Here is a 22,428-nt window from a genome sequence, read left to right on the forward strand (position 1 = left end):
CTCGCGCCTCTGTCCTCGCGCTGGGCTCCAGCCACCGAGAGGGCGGCTGGGAGGCCAGAGATATAGGTCATTTCCTGACGAACAGCTCAATGCGCCGAGTGGTATACACTCTGAATTGGGAGCTATGACTAACGAGAACAAATGGCCATTTCCTCTCTTTCCCTATATATGCAGCTACCTCCCCTGCTCCGATAAGATAGGAGCTTGCCTGGGGGAGCAGCGCTTATATGCCCCCCCATTTGCCTTCCAGGCCAGGTAGGCCCCCATGCCCATTGGCGAGTTCGTAGCCTGCCATGGCCTCCATTGGCCGGGGGTGCCGGCTCCTCTTCGGCGGCCGCCGCGGGGGGGGGAGGGGCCGGGCATTTTCTTAGCTCCTGGTCGCTTTGCGCGCCAAAAACCGGCCCCGATTAGTTATTTGTGTCCGGGGGCGCAGCGCTGGTTATGGCGCCGGCTCTTGAGCCCCCTGCGGGAGCAGCCTCTGCATGTGGAACTGGTCAAACCTAAATCTGGTAAGGAGGACTCGTGATAAACATTAAGGGAACTAAGCATGTAAGGTTTGTGCAAATACGTTACAATCAGTGCATATCCACGCTACAATCAGTGCATATCCACGGACCAAGGGTTTCTATAGCTCCATACCCTCCCTCTCAGTTTTCCTCCATTGTAAAAAATTGTACTGAGTCCAAAATGTGTCTACCTTCAAAATAGTGGATGGCGACTCAAACAGAGTAGGTCTAGCTTGACAAAAGTGTCCTAAATATACATCAGGCATTTGATGGACCACTACCACTCCAGCTCCATGCAATCCTTGACTATCACCCTACTTAGGTGGTTCTCTGGACGCACCCAAATGGTAAGCAACCTAATCAGGGGATGTAGGGCAATGAGATCCGACAGATAAGGCAACCGTAGCTCCTTGTGGGCCATGAAAACAGGAGTAGAGGGGGGAACCGCCAACAGATGCCTACAAACCCCATCTTCCTCCACATGGAGCTCCCTCGAGTTTACATAACCCCATACATCGCTGTCATAACTGGCTACTGAGTCAGATTTGACCTGATAAATCTTAATCAGAGCACCCAATAGTTTGATACCAATTCGAGCAGAGGAAGAAAAAAGTGCACCTAAAGATCTGGACAAAGCTAATCTCTTGGACTTAATCAGAGGGGCCCACATAGAATGATCATCAAAAATGACTCCTAGATACGTATAGGTCTGGACACCGGATAACCAATTGCCCTGAACATGAAAATGTCTTGACTTGATCCTTTTAGGTCCCAACACCATTACCTATGATTTACCATAATTGGAAGAAAGGTTGAGACTATTCCTACAAGATACTACTCCATCAAGCAAGCAGGGCAGTTTAGTCAATGAGACTGTGTAATCTGCATTTAGCAATGCAGGAATCCGACAGGAATCTATTTGAGGGCAGTCCACTTGTTTATCTAGTAACATGGCCTCCAGGTTGTTTACAGAAAAATGACTGCTTCATATATTTACAAAGAAATATGAATTTAAAAAACGGCTTGCCAAGGCCCAGCCTATTGGCTTTGCCAATGTTTGTTACCATGTCACTTATAACCTTACTATTTTTTATGTTACGCCTACTAGACAGTACATGCGCTGTCTGTTGCAAAACATATTGTGGGCTTACCAGGAACATACAGCAGTTTGTAGCACACCCTTTACTTACCTTTTGTTGGCTTTCCTGTCACTTTCATTAGCCTGCTTCTTGTTACAGCTTGTTAATTTTGTGCTTGTCCTTTCTAAGGAGAATAGCCTCTTAACCATTTATTTTGATTGGCTGGCTCTTATGCTTCCCCTGCTTGCTTTTCGAGCACAATTCTTTTCTTCTGGGTTAAGCACTCCATGGGAGTGTATGTGTTTTCCAGCTTTCTTTCTCGTGTACTCCTCTCCCTCTGTAAGCCATGTTGCTTTCTGTCACAAGTGTGCTACTCACCCTCAATGTCGTGCTTGTGTACTTCCCCCACAGCTGCCTCTCCCCTGCCGGTTCCATGTTACTCTGTCGCTTGTTCCATGTTACACTGTCACCTGTTGTTTCTCCTCTCTTACGTATCAGGGTTTCTCTTGAGCATGCCACAAAGCCATTTGCAAAGCCAATAGATTCCAAACGTGAGACTTATTGGCTTGGCCAGTGCTTGTTATTCATAGGCAGGTGGTCTGCTCTTCTTTATACCAAGTATGGTAACCGCTGCTCTGCATTCCTGTTCTCTTTTTATCTTTCCTGGCCTTGTCTTTCACCCAAGTATGCAAGTGCTTTATCTGCCTTTTGAATGGTGGTATGATGCAGTCATCTCAGTGGTGCTGACAGTTTGACCAATGAAATCCAGCTTTACGAATGCTTGGCTTCCTTCAATACTAAAATACGTGCTCCTCTCGCCATCTTTCCTTATACCGTTTATACCTAAGCCAACTTGGGTCAATACAAGCATAACGAACACAGAAAGCCAGGCGCACACACGATCGCTAGCTACATCGTGAACTGCTAGCCGGCTTTTGAATGTTCAGTGCTCTGTTTTTTAAAGAGATCGGTGATTGATTGATAACCCTAATTAAGGCAATATGTTCTAGTGCTTCTCTCCAGGGACGGCAGCGAAGCTTTCAGGGCTGCACTCTGCAGTGCACTTAGGACTTTCCTTTGTACTCAGCACACGAGATGGGCTCGTCGTCTCCTCGTCGCCAGCCATGTTCCACTGAAAAAATATTCAGAAGCGAAGGCACCAACCACCGGCGTCCGGGCCAACCATTAGAGAGGCTCAGACATTCCTCGCAGACCTCCCTCGCTTATCCCCCAGCGACCCTCCCGCTTTCCCAACAAAATACCAGGCGGCCCGAAAGCTATTTGAATACCAAATGCGCGCGTTTCCTTGTCACAGACATCACGTTAAGTGCCCCCAGAAGTGCCGCGCACTCATTATTGCCTGTGTTTTTGTCTTCACAGTGAAGTTCACAGACTGCAAAGAAAACACTAGAATACGGTTCGAGACCAGCAGTCCGACCAACTTTCGCATAGACGGGGATGGCGTGGTGTATGCAGCGCGGACCTTTGACAGCTCTCCCAGACACATGGACTTCCTGGTGTACGCGCAGGACGAGGACACGCAACGGCAGTGGCACGCCACCATCAAGCTAAGCCAAAGGCCAGTGCTCAGACCGGATGTGATGCAGGTAAGAGTTCCTCTGAGACACTGCAGTATGTGACTAGAATGCAAATTATCTGAAGCATAGGGGATTCAACTCTGTGCCATTCGTGCCTTTTACTTGTAATTATGAATCTTAATATTTGGAATGAGTAAAACAACAGGAGTGTATGCAATAACAGCATGGAAAAGACAATATGTCCCGAAGGGCCTGATTACGAGTTTGGCGGATGGGTTACTACATCACAAACGTGTCGAATATCCCGTCCGCCATATTACGAGTTCCATCTTATTCCATTGGTTATAATGGAACTTGTAATAGGGTTGACGGGATATCCGTCACGTTTGTGATAGAGTAAACTGTCCGCCAAACTCGTATTCAGGCCCTAAGTGTGCTCCTACAAGGAAGTGACTTAATATTAAAGCACATATGTCTTGGAGGAAGATTTCTACCCATTCCCACCCAGGACTAGATAGGCAAACACAACTACATAAAAACGTATAATGTATTAATGATGCCTCCTGACTGATCTCCCTCCCTCAACCGAGCAAGGGAACACCCCAGGAGAAAGAAACAAATGCCTTATTTAGTGTTTAGCAGGTGTGGGACATCCGTCAATATGTGGCAGAAGCCTCTTCTGCCCTAGTTAGACGCTAATGATTTCTCTGCACCCTAATTGGGCGGACGGGATGCCTGCCAATCTCGAAATGAGGCCAGAGCCCTTTGACACACACTTCAATACTCATGGAGCACACATGACATCATCTAGCTGACCACTGTCCAGTATGAATCACCACAAAGCAGTGCATTAGTCACTGCCACCCTGGCCGGCCCCCACCTACCATAATACATTACGAAACAATGTAAGTATAACCAAAGGAAGTGTTGTCCTCATTGACTTACCAATGACAATACAAGAACCATATTGGCCCCCCACCTCCGATGCACTGCAGGACTGATGGTAAAAATGTTCTGTACAAATGCTTGTAAAATAACAACCAGCGAGAGGAACCCTAAGGAAACCACTCAGCATTTCCACCCCAAATCTCATTCCTCTGACGCAGTCTTCAACATTTTTGATAAGGTGCAAACAAGACTTCGGGGTAGACAAGAATCAGGCAAAGAGGAGTGAAGCCATCGTGACAAAATGTGCTTTTAAAAGATAAAAAAGGCAATTTTTGCAATGTTTGGAATGTTCAACATGTTAATGTAAGAAACTTATGAAAAGCAATTTGTGTCATAATATGTTGAACAATATAGGGGCTCTACTCCCCAAAGTCCAAAAGACGTTGAGCTCCCTTATTTCTTATCTATGTGAAATTTGTTTTGCTGTATTTGTTGTTAGGAAAAATGCAAAGCAAAGGTTTTTTAAAAACTTATTTATGGTGTCATTCCTTGTTCCCATTTGAACCATTTGACTCGCTTTCAATGTCAAACATGGTATATATTATTGTGAAAAATTAAAATGCTTTACTGAACATCAGTCTTTGAATTTCTGGCAGGAAATATCCTCGAGCTTCACTAACGTGCTTTAGTTAGTTCAGAAGGTGTTACTTTTTACCTAAAAGCTGAGAGAAATATTGTTATGACACCTGGTAGTCAGGCTAAATTATTTTACAAAAGCGGGATTTCAGCATGTTTTCTGTTTTTAAGTCAACGACGACAATTGAACCAACAAGGTGCAATTATATGCCTGTCAGTAGTTGTAATGTTTATCCTGTAAATACCAATAAAAATATATATTAAAAAAAAAGAAATATTTGAAGAGCTGTTCTCCAGGAGGTGACTTGCATAAGCAAGAGTAATCAGCAGTATATGATGCAAAGTTTGTCATTTGTTTGAGCCAAGGAGTTGGGGGCAGGCCTTTTTGCCACCAAAATGCCCCTTTTAAATAGTAATCTGTTACATGCTGCAGTGTACCATAAGCTTTTCTCTAAGTGACACAGTGGACGGCGGGGTAGCACAGGTGTTTTTTTCTGTAACACAAGTATGAAAAATTGCCTCTCATTTCACACTTAAATGGTAACTGGGTGCCATAATTAGGCTGCAGTAACCCCCTCCCATCCCTGGGCGGATGCCTCTGTACCCGCTGCAATAATTTCAGCTACGCCTCTGGTAGCGGACACTGGCAAGTTCCAGTCGGCGGCATTGCAGATTGTCTCTGGCCTGTGACACCGTGACACTTTGGGGCTCAACCCCTTATTGGGCCATTGATATGCACTGCTTGGCCTTCGGAAGATCAGTTCCGAAAATATGAGTTTCTAACTGTCCTTAGTGTCAAGAATGGACCCCCTTGGTCCATGCTCTATACCATCTGCTAGCATTTAGACTGATGGTTTGATGTAATTCTGTGACTCTACAAAAGGGATATTCATTAATGCATCAGTGTATTCCTATCTAGGGATTCATCATGCCCATAAAATTCTTTTTTGTGCTATTAATGGTATTTTTTAAATGTGAGAACAAAGAAGCAGTATCGCACTTCAGGGATCCTCGAAGCATTTGGGGCAGTAGATTAATCTAAAAACCTTCTTTGACACTTGAGGAATTATAATATCTTAGCCATGCAAAATCTAGGAATTTCTTTAGGTGTGTAATGTCATTTCTTACCCGGTATAAACCTGCAAGTTGTCTTTTTTCAAATTGTTTGATAACATTCCCGCACTTATCAGGCCGCCCAATAGGGACAGTGGATAAATATTCCTCGGTGAGATCGTATCAAACTGATTTATTGGACAAGGACTGCAGATTTACAGTGGTTGCAGGCAGGGATTTCTGGCTGAGCACTGATTTCCTCTTGTTCCTGCACAATCTGATTGAGGAGCACAAGCAGTTAATGATTTTCATTCTGCATCGAGGGGAGGTGTGCTCCTTCAGTTAGAAACCACCACAAACCAAGATTACCTGGTTTAGGAAGAAAGCAGCAGCATTTCAATTATTTTGTTTCAGAGATTCTGCCAGTAGGCTTGATGGTAATTCTTGCTCTTCTAGGAATGTATGCATCTGTATAAACAAGTATTTACATAGATGGGGATTTGCAGAAAATCTGAATTGCATATTTTATGCTATAAATGTATCTTTTTTTTAATCCGTGTGAGTATATGTCTTTATACAGGCTCAAAGATCTCCAATACGCACTAGAGTACAAGCTGCTACTTCACATACATCTTTTCTTCAATTTCATCCTGTTAAGAAAGTGCATGAATACATAATGATTTATAAGTTCACATATTCTTAGGTATGTGCTGTGTGATATCATTAAAGTTTTTATTCCATCTTTCACAGCGTAACCTAAATGCTATGACAGAAGGCCTTTTCTCTTGCCAGAGTACCATCCCTCAACATTTGCATGCCAAAACAATAATAATAATAATTAATAATAACAATATTAACGATAATATAATTTTTTCTTAGCTTTGAATATTAGCTTTTAAATCATTAAACTGCTTCTCGGCAAGACACTGCAGTGGCTGTAGTATGGAATATCAAGTATGGAATACTGGAATATCAAGATACCTTAATATCAAACTCAAAACATAGAGGACGTGGCCAACTGTACGATCACCTACAGAATAAAGACAATATAATTTCCTTTTCATTTTCAATTTACCTATCCAAGATGACGGATGCCGCTTGGATCAGTAAATACAAAAATACATTTTTTTAGCCTGGAAATGCGGAATAAAAATAAAAAAGCACTGCAGAGTATGCGGAGCAGCGTTGGACCTGGTGGGGGAACATACTATGATGTATGGAAAAAGCAGCATGCATGAGAGAGCAACACAGGCAAGGAAGAAGCATAGGATTAAGGGAACAATGGGAAGCGGTGGAGTGTGGGAGAGATAAGCACACAAGGAGAGGCTGAGTAGCTCACAAAGGAGAGAGCAACATCAGGCAGGAGAGAGGCTCTTGAGAGAGCAACACAGAGCACCTGGAAGTCTGGGGAAAAGCACTTGAGAGAGAAGGACAAAGAGTAGCACTTAACAGAGAAAGCAACATGGAACATAGGGGGACGGGTATTTGGCAGGGAAAAGGCACACGTGTAAGAGAGCTGGAAAACGTATGCACTTTCACGGAGTGCTAAACCAAAGAGACAAAATTAGTTCCGTAAAAGTGAGCAGTGGGTACAAGTCAGCCAATCAAAAGGATGGTAAAGAGGCTATGTTAAAGGGCAGAGAAACACAAGAAGAAGATGGCAAACTGTTGAATAAGAAGCAAGCAAATGAGATAGACAATAAAGCCAACCAATGGTAAGCAATGGGCAAGCTGTAAGTCCACTGTATGTTCACAATAGCTCTTTCGCATTCAGATAGCTTACTGTGTCTCAGAGGTGAATAAATGTTGATGTGGAGAAGCTCTTTAAACCTTCTTCTTTGACTGATTGTACTTGTTGCCAATTAGGTGTAGGTGACAGAATACTTACTGTCACCTATCCAATGTTCTTTTCTTTAAGCCAGAAACACATAGGGAAAACATTGTAAAGTAACAACCCTGCTATGATGACAGAACTTTTGAGGTACTGCTCATACTGGGACTTCAAAATGGATGCCTAGGTCTCTTCTGAGAGATTACCTGTATTTACGAGTCAGAAGCCTTAGTTTTGTGCCAAACACCTTAGGATAAGGCAAAAGCATATTGCCCCTATGTTCCAAAAGCATCTGATTGATATTTTCCACTTGGATATCTTGAGAGACCCTGTTGTATGTAGAGATGTCACTGCCAGTACAAGACAAATCTACCCTGATTCATCAGACCAAAGAAACAAGTGTGATATACGATATCCTTCATTGTATAGTTATTTTCTGGGTACCAAACTGGTGTCTTGCTTGCTGAGACTTTCTAAATGTCAGTGGGCTCGAATTATTAGCATTTGAAATTAGCAAATCTGATAAAGCACACAGCGTTCTAGATGTTTTTGTAGCTTTTATTAATTCCGGAAAAGCTTCCTGGAAAGGGTACCCTCTATGATGCCCCTGAGCGGATCTTAGTTTGTTTCTCATTGCATTTATGTAGTGGATTGTAGGATAGACCCACAGAACATCAGAGGTGTTTAAACGGGTTACATTATGAGAAAGTAAGACTTCTACTGCCCCTGAGGCCTCCTTATTTCCAGTCCTCTTTGTAAATAGTCTCTTTTTTGTGGGAAGCTTAATTCTGCTCATGTAAATGTGTCGATTCTCTGAAGTCATTTGGTGGAATCCGAACAGTGGCTTGATTTGCTCTCAAGTTCAGATTTTGTGAGCTCTGGATCCGGGAATATTGCATCAGACAAAATCTGATGTCACAAGTTGGGATACAGGCAGATAGTCAGTCTCCTGCAGGCATGATGAGCCGCACTAATGGGACTCAAAGTAGACGGTGCTTGCGTAGATCCACCTTGTTCAGAGCTGCTCCACATTGTTGACACGTGCTTTGAAATAATGCTGTCCTTTCAGTTGTTTCCTTTTATTTCCATAGCCAGGCCAAAGTGTCTTCTCTAAAGCTTTTGTCTAAGACGCACACCTTGAGTAGGAACGAACCGTATTAGACCCCAGTGTGTAGACAGGTGTGTCAGAAAGTGCAAGTGCTTGACTAGGGTCTAGAAAATAAGTGAGTAAGCAATTATTTTGTAGGTTAATTAAAACGATTCAGTTTTAAAAGCATCAAAATGAGTACCCACGTCATGATTACAAAATATATAAAAGGTGTGATTATTCGAGGGTCATACATTTATAAACCTTATTTCAAACATTACAATCTACAATATTTAAATGATTCTAAAATGGGTGTGCTTTTAAGTAGTAAAATGTAACTGTTGTCCCATATCACCATAGTAGACCTAATTAATTAGTGTCCTTTTTCTTTTGAGCAAGCAATTCCATAAAAGTAACAAAACGACCTAACAAATGCCAATCAAAACAGCATATATAATTTGTTTTAATTGAATTCTTATTGTACTAAAGCGGTGATAAGTAATGGCGCCTCTTTGTCCTAACTGCTGAACACTATGTGAGCCTGGCTCCCATTGTGATAATCACAGAGTTAACATTTTTGGGTGGATTCCTTTCTTATCCAGCCGTGGCAATATTTTTCAATATCAGACGGATTAAAGCGGAGGGGCACATATGCTAATTTAGTGGACCAAACAATAGAACTTTCTAAGCACATCTGCAGTTTTGATTGCACATATGAATTGTCTACCAATGGATCATGCTTCTTTGGCACAACGGCAAGTGTATCTTCCTCATGATTTTTGCCGACAGAGTTGGAGATTTGCTTCTAGAAAAAAGGTTTAGAGAGCTAATTTTGCAAGCTTCACACAAATTCAGATCTTCCAGTGCTGAGGGTAAAGAAGGAGCCCAATGATGTTTTGTTAAATAAAAAGGCTCTCAAATGACTCAGACCAAAATCTCACTTATACAGTATCAGCCTCAGTCTTCTGGCGTGACCAACATCAACGTAAATTTGCCTCCAGATTGAGTTTTTCAGTTAGTAAGGAGAACTCTAGCCGAATTTGGGATCGGGACATTGACCAGAAAAAACAAAAGCGACCGTAACATTTACATTGGATTAGATACAGCCATTTGCCACAAGAGCCTGGCAAAGGCTTTTTGAGTGCAAATCAAAGCAGGTAAACAATTCGTCTCTTACTACCTCCAGTGTCATTTTCTTGACAGTTCTCTGTCAGTTTAACGTAAGAACTGTGGCTCTCCTTTTCATTTTAGCCAAATTCACGTGTAGTTGCCCTTGTCATATAAATCTACATCCAGATTATTGTATGAGTGTACTCTAGCAACACAGTGCAGTCTGGGTACTGGATTATAGTAGTTGGGGTGTAGCTTAATTTAGGAGAGCAGGCTATTTTTGAGCACACAAAAGTTTCAATGTCAGACATGTAGAGTTTAAACAACATTGGTGCAAGTACACACCCCTATTTAAAACCATTTTTTTAGGTATAGATCCTTGTTGAAAGGCTTTTTGTATTCCCTAATTGGATCTATATGAATGTGCCAGTATATAGATCTTGAATTCCTTTTAAGAGGTTTTGTGGGATTCCCCAGGTCATTAATTTTACTCATGATTGATTCCTGTCAATGCTGTCAAACGCTTTCTTAACATGTATGAAGCATGCATGTCAGCTGTTTGAATCAAGTGATTGATCAGCATTTACAGGCCAGTTTGAATTGCAGTATTACCGCTTTTAGGAGGGAAACGCTCCTGAAGCCAATGAATATGTTTATGGACATGTGCGCAATCGCTCAGATTGTCCAACAATAAAGAGGCATTGAATTTTGCCTCCATGTCCAGTAGAAAAATGAATCCATAATTATCTGGATTGCTGTTACTACCTATTTTCAACATAAGATGAAGAGCGCAACCCTTCCAAGTGTCCGTAATAATATTAAAAAGATAACACTCATTAATGATGGAGCACATAGATGTTGTCCAAGTTTAGGTTTCTAATAAATAGATAGCACAGGGAATCCCATTTGGATTCTGCAGCATTAGGATTCCCGCACTTATTTTATGTAATACCTGGTTCATGCTAATCCTGCTTTGAAAGTATTTTGCGATAAATTGCTCAGATCCGTCTAGCAATAAATGATCAGTCCCTGAGAAAGGGGGTCCACGGTGCCATGGCCTATATTTACGTATAATTCTGTGGCATACTGCTCCCATTTCTCTGCAGAGAATGCATCCATTAAATCGTCAGTTGTGAGATTATTTTTTTTTGTTTTTTTAACAAAATCCCAGAATTGTCCTAGTTCGACCTCTCTGCGGATCTGATTCAAGATGCTGTTCATAATATTTCCTCTTTGCTTCCCACACTGCTTTCCTATGTTCCGCACAAAGTGCTTTAAGACGATGAGTCTATTTTCATTGACCTACAAAAGCTGTCTGTTGCAATAAAGATGTTTTCACTTTTTTTCCCTTAAAGCTAAATTATACTAGATTGATCCCTGTGATTCTAACGTCGTTTTTGTAATATAACTATCTAGTGAAGAGGTTTCAAAAGGAATTAAATAGGGTTCCAGTATTCCCACTTATCAAACTTATTTGCCCATGCTTGTAAGAGAGATAAATAAATCAACTGCAATAGTTTGCTCCTATGTCTTTAATTGTTCTTTATCAACCATAGACCATTTCAGTTCCTTCAGACAAAAATGGCCTTTGCATAAGTGTTAAGTGATCAAACATTTATTCAGATGTGAAGCTCTGTCACTAGGGCCACATGATCTGACTCAACTCTCTGGGACAGACTAAAATCTACATGCAATTCAAAACTAGAATGAACATGAAAAAGAAGTCTAACACTGCTTTCCCCTAAAAAGAATAATGTGTGTAGACTGTTGGAATACCTTTCATGTCTGGCCGCTAAGGGCTCTATGTCCCACTGAATGCAGAGAATGAAGAAGGCTTCTTCCTAGGAGCTCGCTACTCTGAACTGATGCTTTTGCCATGCTCAACGTAGTATTTTTTTAAGGAATCCTATCCTCCTCTCAGGCTCCTTTTTAAAAATTTAAATAAACAAATCACCTTAGAGCATGATTTGAGAGCCACTATGGCTATCCATAGGGTGTGATAATTATGCAATTAATTGTTTAACAATAATTATTTCACCTTTACTGCCTTGCCGTCGCCATGAGTTAGTTATAGTTAGGACCATCTTTCCATAGGAAAAGTGTTTTTTTGACTTGCCTATATCTTTGGCGCCATTTGATGAATCTGTATGAAATGTTCCCAAAAAAGTGCGCTGGTAATTCTTGTTGTGCATGGAAAGTTTCAGGGCTAACCGCCAAGTGGGGGCCCAGAGAAAGGGGGGTGGAAAATAGTATTTTTCCCATGCTAACTTCCATATAGATTTTAGGCATGACTACAGCTCAAACCGCCATACAGAATTACACCAAGTTTGGCAGAAAAATAGCTTGGTCCAAAAAGAACCCTCTTTGTTATTTGGTGTAAATCCGTTCAATAATTTTTGACTTACTAAAAAATATCATATTTTGTGCATATATAGGGACGTGGATCCTCTGATGATCCGACAGTACCCGTGCTGAAATCTGATTGGCTGCCAACATTTCAACCAGGAAGTGTTGGCAGCCATCTTGGGATTCGGCTTCAGCCGAGCCCCACAAAAAAAAATCATTTTAAAAAAAGAAAAGGGGGCAGGGTAGGAATACCCTGAGCCCTTAGCTCTGGTCATGGGGTCCCAGATAGACCCTGCCAGGTTAGGTTTTGAATATATAGGTTTTGAATATAGTGGAACATGGAATACATGCAAGGTAAATCTGCTATGGTAGTGTATGAGAACCAGATATAATGCTTCCCTTTCCTTAGATTTGTTTCACCGGGTAGGTGATATGAAGTTGTAGTCGTTTTTTTATTTTACAGAGTTTTATAGTTGTCAGCATAAGTGCATTTGTATGGAATATCATGGTGTGGCGAATGGAAAAATGGCATAGTGGTTTCGGACAAATTGGAAAATACTACTGATACAATTTTGGTCTTTGAAACACTGATTATAAGGAAGCTTAGGGGATTTTCTGGTGCGGTGAGTTTGGAGTTAATGAATGTTGGGCAGCTATCAAGATGTCCTCACCCGTCAGTTGTTCGTACCAGGCTTCTTTTTGTGCTCCAGGAGGTGAGCTACTGGGCCAACTCATGTTTTTTTTTACCTCTTTACATGGTTAAAGTCCACCTGAAATGAATCAATATCTGTTCAAGGAAACATGAGTGTAAAGGCTTATGGTTGGATGGTCTTTAGCCTTGATATTAGGCAGATAGATCTGAGAGTCTTGTAAAGGTGGCTAGAAGGGACTATAGTAGATGTGATTCAGGGTAGAATGTTTGCAAATGTTTACATTTGAACCTGCAGGATTCCAGCAGCATGTTCAGCAATAATTCGAAGAGTTACTGTTTGAATGAATCAAAAAGGGGAAGGAATGAAACAACAAGATCTTACATGGCTGGCTCTGTGTTTCAGACGAGATGTTATGGTATGGGTGCACTGCTTTAAATTATCCATATTTCGCATTTCAAAGAGCATGTACTCTCCCGATGCATTGAGAAGGCAAGGAGCCATGACAAAGGTTCCTAAACAGGTAGTTGATTCTTGCTCTGTCAGTCTTTTGCTGCCTGACCTCCCAACACCCTTCCCAGAGGCAAAATTTAGGACAGGCCTACAAAAATGTGCCCATGTATGCACACCCTCGCTCACCACTGTGACCCTGATCCTACTACTTTGATTTTATTTATCAGGGTTGGTTCCATTTTGATGTTTCTGCACCATTTAGAGTAGGAATCTGTGCAGTATTTCAAATGTGTCAATGTATCTGGCATATCTTCAGGTTTTTCATTTCATCCAGAAATTATTGCTTATCTTGCATTAAGGCTTTTTCTACCTTCTAAATTTACGTCATCCAGTTAATGCCACAGCTTCTCCGTTTCAATCATAGTTTTTTATCCTTTGAGGAGGACTGTGGTGTTACAAATGTTACTATCGGACTATTGTAGCAGTTGTAGGCTTTTGGCTACCTCCATAGCTTTGATTGGTTGATGGTTTTTAAACAATCAGATTTTAATATTAGGAACAGCCGCGGTCGCAAGTAGGAGTTCCTGCAGGGCGGTGACAGGGGGAGGGGCAGGGTGGGGGGTTGTAATGTATGGATTACGGAGTTTAACAGGTAAGTAAACATATAAATAAATAAACCGAATTTCGTTGCGCGCACTGCATCGCATTTGGGGATGCAGTGCACACAACAAAATGTGTTTTATTTATTTATATGTATACTTACCTGTTAAACTCCGTAATCCATACATTACTACCCCCCACCCTGCCCCTCCCCCTCCCCACGTCACTGCCCTGCAGGAACTCCTACTGCCGACCACGGCTGATTAGGAATACATGTGATTTGCTGCATTGCCTGCAATCACTTTGTTTTAGGTAATGTGGTATCCTCTTCACCAGGCATCTTTGCCCCATTATGTTTTTGAAGCAAGTGGGTAGTCAGGTAGCTCTAGATGTACAGGTAAGTCATTTTGTGTGTTTCTCGGTTGAGTAAAGGAACCAAGCTTCCATGGCCTGACTAGCTCTTTCAGTCCAGTGTTGCCGAAGAGTTCCCGGCTAGGTGTGTTCTTGGCCTGAGATGAACAGTACATTTAACTAGAAAGTGTGCCCCAACTAGCACTGGTGAGATATAGAAGTGTGGCCTTAACCTTGAGAGTAGGGCTGCACTGAGCTTCAAGCCATAAGCCGGGATACAAATCCCACTTCCAATTCCATTCAATTACCTCCATAAGTGGCTTTTTCTATGACTCAAAGTAAAACAAAAAAGCAGGAAACACAAACCACACATTCAGAAATAAGGCTGAAATCCCTAACCACACTGTCAAATAGATGCAAATCACTAACCACATTTCCTTTGCGGTTAAGAGACTAGTCATTAACTGACAACATCTAAATCCACGTAGTGCATGTATGTCTTATACATAGTTTTGAGACTCTGGGAACAGGGTGCTTTGTTTTAAATATCAGGCAAACTGTGGAATAATGTTTATTTGTGTGCTGAGGCAGTAAGCACTTCCTTTGTGCATGCTGATTCTCATAGAATTTTACATTTCCGTAGAAAATGTTAATTTTCACGTTACTGCCATGGATGCCCCGGGTACACGGCTGTTTCTTCACAAAACTCTCGACTTGGGTGTGGGAATCAGGGAAACCATCGACTGAAATCAATTGCAGATTGGAAGAAAATAATCGAAGCGAAATGTTGACAGTCAGCAAAGATTAATGCCCAGTGTGCAAAGTGGGTCATCTGCCCCATCCATCATGGCTGACATAGGTTTAAAAATAATTAGAGCATTAATTCTATGGGATTTAATAGGGTCATAAATATTTGAGACATTCCTTACCAGTATGTATTAAACTTCTCCTAGAACGCAAATTATATTTTAGCGCGCTCCGATCTGAATTTAATGTACAGCGGGGCATTGCCTGAACTGTAGCCCTGGCTAATGGGAAGATGAGGATTGGGACGTTAAAATTCAGCACTGTATTCACACACCGCCAGCCAGTGCAATGCGGCGAGCGGCTCTTCAACCAAATGTTTTTTAATTCAATGTATTTGCTCAGCTGATGAGATCCAGAATGGGGGAGTTTGCAATTTTAATTGTTCTATAAAAGGTTAATTGTGTGTCGAATTATTTTTGGAATCCTCCGCGTGCTGTTAAACCTTGTGAAGAAGTGCCACGTAAAAATGCAGCATTGCGGGTTCACTCGCAGTCCTGCGTTGCAGCGGTTGATGGATTTTCGCACTCACTGCCTTGTTCCTTTTTCTTCCATTTTGCATTTGAAAAGGAAACGCGCCAAATCCGAGAAATCTCCTTTCCGCATCGAGAGCACGCGCGCAGCGGTCACCTGCGGCGGCAGAAGCGAGACTGGGTCATCCCGCCAATCAACGTGCCAGAAAACTCCAGAGGCGCTTTCCCTCAAGAACTAGTGCGGGTAAGCATTTTCCTTTCTGCATCTAACTTATAAACAAGCAAATATTTCTGAATCTTACAAGAAAGTCTTTGCTGAAATTCAGTGTGTGAAAATGTCTTTAACATGCTTTCCCTTTTGGAGAGGAAAGAGCAAAAAATTTAAGGTTGAACAAGACGAAAGTATACGCAAGTGTCTGGTGTGTGTTTCAATTTACACAGTATGTGCATCAACAAATGCAGTCACTTTGGTATAAAAGGGAATTCACAGAAACGTTTATGCAATGGGCGCATCTCCCCAAATACATTACTGGAAAAACTTTGCAAAGTCAAAAGAAAAGTTCAAAATGTACTTAGTAGCTTTTACCCTGCCTTGCTGGCTCTGGCCAAGTTAGTTAGTTCTTGGCCATGCCCTGCACTAAATCACCTATCCAAGAGATGGGTGGGCAACAACTACTACAGACTGTACCAGCTCTGGATGCTTGGCAGGGCAAGACAAGGCCGTGTCCCAAGACCTGCTGCACCAGAGCCAAGCGAGCAGGCTTCTTGCCATGGCCTCTTGACTCTAGGTGCAGAGTATGCCCACTATCCAAGCCTTTCACCCTGTTCCCCTTCCACCAGAGCCCACCGGGCACACCTGCACCTAGGGCATGGCTCTCGCAAATCACAGCGAGAGCCATGCTCAACCAACTCTGCATGAAGGGCACAGCTTTACTTAATAATCACAAAGATTGGGCGAACCTTGAAATCATTTGATTCTGAGTGCGCTGTGTAAACATTAAATCCAATTTTGATATATTATATTAAACTTTTAAAGCTATTCCACATACTTATAACATCACTGGCTATTCATATGGCATGCGTCAAACATGTAATTGTTACTTGCCTCACTTATGGCAATGCCCTCGGGCACTCCTTATTAAATCTTTTTAAGGTTATGTGTTTTGAAGCTGAATTTGACCAGGTTGCCAGACGGGGCCAAGGTTATTAAAGATTAAAGGAAAGAAAAGTACATATACATGTGTTCTAAGCATCTCAGCCATCCTGCAGATTCGCTGTTGTCACCTTCGTAATGTTAAGGGTACATATGTATGAACATTACATAATTTCGTGTGTTGAGCTTGACTTTTGTGACTAGTTTAAAAACATGTACTTTATGGAAATTGACCAAACACACATCCTCCCCCCTCGAGTTTCTGCTGCCCGTAATGTAAATATGAATCATCTTTTGGTCTTTGGGTGTTACCTCACAGTCATCAGCTTCTTTTTAATTCCCAATATTCCAACAAGAAATGTGCAAGAACGGGTTCGGTGCCAGGACTGTTTATTGCTTTTATAAGATCGCCTTATTGCTGATCGACGTCACCACGCAGTTGCTAATGAAGGGCTGCAGAGGAGGTCGGCTACTAACGTATCATGTTCGAATTCTCCGTCCAATTCCTGGTATTATTTATTAATTTTGGAATTGAGCTGCCCCCCACAGGTGTTCTGCCATGGCCCCGATTAGGCCACCTGCAGACAAATGCTGCTGCGGTTGTGTCTTTTGGGCCACAATTAACACCACCCTTTCTGGAAATGGAAATGAATTCTGCGAGAGGCTGCTGGCAGGCCAATGTAGCCCAGAAGCCCGAGCTCACCAGGGGCTCGGATGCAAATTTAAAATCATGTATATTTAACACTGGGAGGCCTATTCTGAGCTCGAACTCTATTCCTTCGGGGCGATAAGTACATTTCGTGATTATTGTTTCAAAGGTGAAACATTCATTCTTGTGAGCAGGGTTAGAAACTAAAAAATTACTGAATTCAGTTACAAGCCTTAAACCCTGTCACAGGCCATGTGCCTAGGTATGCACATTTTCAAGAAGCCACGTTTCTCTTCAGCTTCAAAACTTGCAGTGTTATTTCCAGTAAAACATTATTAGGAGTGCTGATTAATATGCAGTGGCAAGATACATTCTCTATTGTGACCTTGGAACCACTCACCTACTCCTGTAGCATTTTATGAAGGGGGTTCACTCCAGGAGCAATGCTGAGGTACTCAAGAAGGAGGTGAACTCAGAAGAGTGCCTTATCCTTTAATTTATGAAAAACAGTGCTATCGAGAAAAGGCTCAGAGAAAAATCACAAGCTAGTGCAGGCCGCGCCGCCGCGGCCAGGGTGACTGACTCCGGAATCTGGGGATCACGGTTCGATCCGCGGGGCCGGCAGCAGATTAGCCCAGCACCATGTGACTCTGGGCAATAGCTTGCTTAATCTTCCCGATGGCCCCAGCGCCTAGAGACCCTAACGAGTGATGGTTCATGCTTTACAAATGTGGAATATATATATATATATATATATATATATATATATATATATATATATATATATATATATATATATATATATATATATATATATATATATATTATAAGACTGCTTCTCATCAGCAGACTGTCATGTCCCATATATTTTCAACAGTCAGATTTGCTTCATCCTCTTTAGGATTCATTATTGTGCCATGTTGTTGGTCGGGATGCGGGATTTATTGTACTTGTTTTTCTTGTTAATCACAGACCACTCCACCAAATACCGCTGTTATCGATTGTCGGCTATTGCCTCCTGTTACAGAACTCTTACTCACGTATCATCATTCTCCAGAAAATAATTTCTGATCGATTAACATGTTTAAATGTTCAAAGATTGGTGTCCTGAGGAAATGTTTGTATATTACCAGAGATCAGGACAGCTCTCTAAAGCTTTAGTCAGCCTGATCCTGCTTTCAAGAAACCTCTCGTATGATAAGTAACAGCAATTCCTTAGCGCTGTGGTTTGATACTCATGAGGTATGATTAACACTTAATTAAATCCTCTGGTAAATAGTATGAGATGACACTACATATTTTTTATAGAGTTACACTCCCAAACCAGATCATTCATGCTGTCTGTTTTCAGCATGCCTAGTGATTTACTAAAATCCCATTGCCCCTAACAAATGTGTAAAACAGAGGTAACACAGGTAGGCTCTTAGCTCTTCCCAGCTCCGTGATCTCTCATTGTTTACTATTTATGATTGAAAAGTGTACAGACATTACTGATTTTCAGTTGCCGACGCTAGGTCTCAGGCAACAAACATTTGCTTCCTTGCGTTGTATGTAAAACAAATAATATTTTTATCTGTAGTGCATCCGAAGTTGGTGAAAGCATCTCACAATTCTCACGGAATTATAATGGGTATTCAGCCAGAGTTTTGACACCCCTCAAGTGGAGCAAGAATCTGTACAGTGTAGGTTGTAACTTGCACGCCTATGTCCTGCAGAGCACGCACACCTACTACATCTTGCTGCTTAACATTTCATCATCCCTAGCTCCATTGACCAAGTGTCTCCGATAACCATTAATCAAAACCTCTCCTTGATTAAGCATGTCAATAAACTGGTGAAATCTTCTTCCTATCTTGTCCAACTTGTAAGAAAAATTAAGACTACCACTCCTCGCACCTCAGATTTTAGGAGAGCAATCCAAGCTTTTTGCTTTTCAACCTCTTAGGAGGCAATGCTCTACTAGCAGCCCAACCTCAAATCGCAATCCCACCACTGAAAGCCACCCAACATAGTGCTGCACGTTTCAGGGCAAAAGCAAATCTGATGATATCACTCCAATTCTGAAACAAATCTATTGGTCACCATTAGATGCAGGCATCAACTTCAAATTAGCCCGCAAACCACTAAAGATTTGACATGACACAACTTAAATGCCCCTGGATGAGACAGATGCATAAGAAGCAAATCTTGTCTTCTGGAGTTCCCTAAAACAAAGACCAAAACGGTGAACAAGGCATTCCCTTATTTACCACCCAGACCTTTGAAGGAGTTCCCTGAAACTCTTAGAATTAGTCTAATCCTCTTCCCTTAGAGGAACCTCAACATCTACTTGTTTGAACTGCGTCTGCCAGACTAGGTTGACCTGATTGAGATCATCTCTTTGTTCTTATTTCTATATAAGTGTTCCGCTACCTTGGTGGCTAGGTATGATCTATATAAATACTATACATAGATGTAGTGAAGAATATTAATACTCAACTTCTTCTTTCCTGTCGGAAAATAAGGTATTGGTGTGTCTGCCTACTTCACCAACAATTTTGCTGCTGGTGCTGATCTCTGCTTATAGCAGTTTCTCTTGAACATCCTGGACTCCTTTGGCCGCTTTGCTTTTCTGAATAATTGCAATCAAGTATCAAGTGGCTTTTGCACTCATGTTACACATAACACAAGTATGTACTATGTACCTGGCTTCAAAAAGTACCTGCTGTGTACAGATTTGAAGAATGCCTAGAGGTTCTTTGATCATTCTGTGAAAACCTCTTTTCACACTATATGACCAGAAAGCTGTATTGTCTGATCATTTGGCCTCTTTTCTCTGGTATTGACTTAAGAGTGTTTGGAGTTATTTTAACTTTGCCTTTGTATCTTGGCCCCTATCCCTGAAAAATCCTATATGGAAATGAACTTATGCCCGGGAATGTAGTATCAGCACAGATCTTTCACAGTACTTTATGAAGTTCTTTATTTTAAATGTGATGCCTGGAGCTATAGACATCACAGACACCCCTTTAGGCGAGGATGCTATATTTCATGGAGTGGACCTCTTCAAATCTGAGTTTCACCATTGATTCGTTTATGGTTATTATTGACTTGCCCCTGGGGAAGATTGCTGAAAATCCCATTTTCATAGGATACTGAAAATATCATACAAGGTCTACTAATTTCAGCTTTTTTATTGCTAGCATTTGGGAAATGTTCTGATGGCAATAAAGGAAAAAGAAAGAAATGTATGGTACCTAGAAGGATAAGAAATCGGATTCTCCTAAAATGGTCTTTTATAGAGTCAGGAGTCTCAATCATTCTCCCTCGTAGGGTTGAAAATTCTGCCTACCATTACAAAACAGTATTAACTTCCATATATTTTGTATATCGTTGAGCATTGCTGTTTAGTAGCACATCCAATCACTGAGGCGATTTGCTTTAACTTCCACACCCCACTGATTGTACCAGATTTCAACACCACAGTTGTGTTATGTAATCCCTAGTAGATTATTTTTCTTGTATCACCAATTGAATTCAGAAAACTGTCATTCTGCGGGGAAAATTGCTTTAGAGTAAACGCTTTGGATGCAGACACCTTGTGTCAGACTTATAAGATGATAATCTCGTTCTGTTTTGGTTTCATCTAGTATTGGCCCATGGAGCTTCAGCTAAACCTAGAAGCAGATCCACTGGAATTCTCTGTATGTTCTGTGCTAGAGCGTTACTGCCCTTATGCACTAAAGGAAATATATGTTGCTGACCCACATACAGAATACTTTTTCCTCCCAACATCTACGTCATGAACCACTTGACTGTCTCATTTGCCAATCTTTCTCCACAAAAGCCCTTTGTGACAGAGAAAGGCTCTTAGAGATTGTCTCAGAAAAATGTTGAAAGTTCAAAAACTGACTGGGACCTCCTTGAAGTATTTATGCCTGCCTAAGCAATCGGGATCGAAGGCTTGTCACACTCTCAAAAAATGATCCAACAGTCTTTGCTACAAAAATCCTTTGCAGTGATTGCCTCATTCGCCATAACCTCCACCTCATTAACGAGTTGCCTGTCAATGAACTCTGCATTGATCAAAATGTTGTTAGTGAACTCATTGTCAAAAAAATACGTCATCAACAAGAGCCTTGTGAATCATCTCCTTGTTACTGACTGGAGCTCTCATAACATCTGCCTCCGTGAATAGAACAGTATCAAAGCTAAATCATTGGCTGCCTTGGGAACCAGAGCTTCAAAAGTGACCAAAACCCCTAAAGTATCACTTCGTTATCAACATTGTTGATTGGTACAATTTCTTCTCGCTCTTCCTTATGTCAAGTGCTCTCTGTGATTCCACTCACTCAGCCAATAGAAGTCCCACTTCAGTTGTATGATGATGATATAGAGGCCTTTGGGAAATTTCAGTCAGTGTGGGTCATGCAGCTAGGTATCCACTTCTTCCTGAATGATAACTGGGTAGAGACAGGGGAAGATAATATATATTTTGATAACACTTCAGCAGGAGTCTCTGCTCCCATCTCTGTCCCAGACACCCATTGACAGCACTGAAAACATCTGGCAGCTCTCTGGTCTCTCCCTACTCCTTACTTCTATCCAGCCAGAGATGGAAGCTGCCTTGATACTGTGCAAAAGAATATACATTTTCTGGTTACTGCTGCAGTCAAGGGAAGTATTGCGCTTGCTATTAGGCTGTTTTACTTGCCCACTGTAGTAGGGCTTAGCTGCTTTCTTGTAGTTGTTCCTGGAAGATCATGAGACAGATCTTTTTAAAGGAAGGGTAAATTAGCTTTGTTATCTTTGTGGACACTGCCGAAGGCATGCATCATCGGGTATTCATCAACTGTCCAATACCACAGTCATCTGAAGACAAGGATGTCTTGGAAAGAAATTCCCTATGATAGCCCTATTCTTTTTGGTAAGCGTGTTAATGATGCCTTTGCTGGCGCGGAAATTTTGTCTTTAATTTAATCAGTTCAACCTGTGACATACAATAGGGGTCACCAGCTCTGCACTGAAATCTTCTTCTCTGCAATGGGTCTTTGCCACTGTTAAGAATGAAGCATCAATCGAAAACATCTCAATAATCATCATTAATTTAGTCATTTAGTTGAGAGTTTTGGATCAGTTTGATAACCTTCCTTTATCAATAAGAGTTCAGTATATAGTTTTGGTCTCTTTATTCCAATTAGTAAATCAGATAAATCTTTTTAGAGAAATATCAAGAAAATCA

General features: G+C 41.5%; 1 protein-coding gene across 1 annotated transcript in view; it reads left to right on the forward strand.

Annotated features, from left to right (window-relative positions):
- CDH2 (cadherin 2) overlaps window positions 1-22,428 on the forward strand; it is a 329,318-nt gene that overhangs the window by 222,367 nt on the left and 84,523 nt on the right. Inside the window, exons 3-4 of the mRNA XM_078687382.1 lie at window positions 2,966-3,192; window positions 15,503-15,649. Of these exons, the coding sequence (XP_078543508.1) occupies window positions 2,966-3,192; window positions 15,503-15,649 (374 nt within the window). The remainder of the gene's footprint in view (window positions 1-2,965; window positions 3,193-15,502; window positions 15,650-22,428) is intronic.

The sequence above is a fragment of the Lissotriton helveticus genome, chromosome 4_1 (genome assembly GCF_964261635.1).
Source record: "Lissotriton helveticus chromosome 4_1, aLisHel1.1, whole genome shotgun sequence".
Lineage (NCBI taxonomy): Eukaryota > Metazoa > Chordata > Amphibia > Caudata > Salamandridae > Lissotriton > Lissotriton helveticus.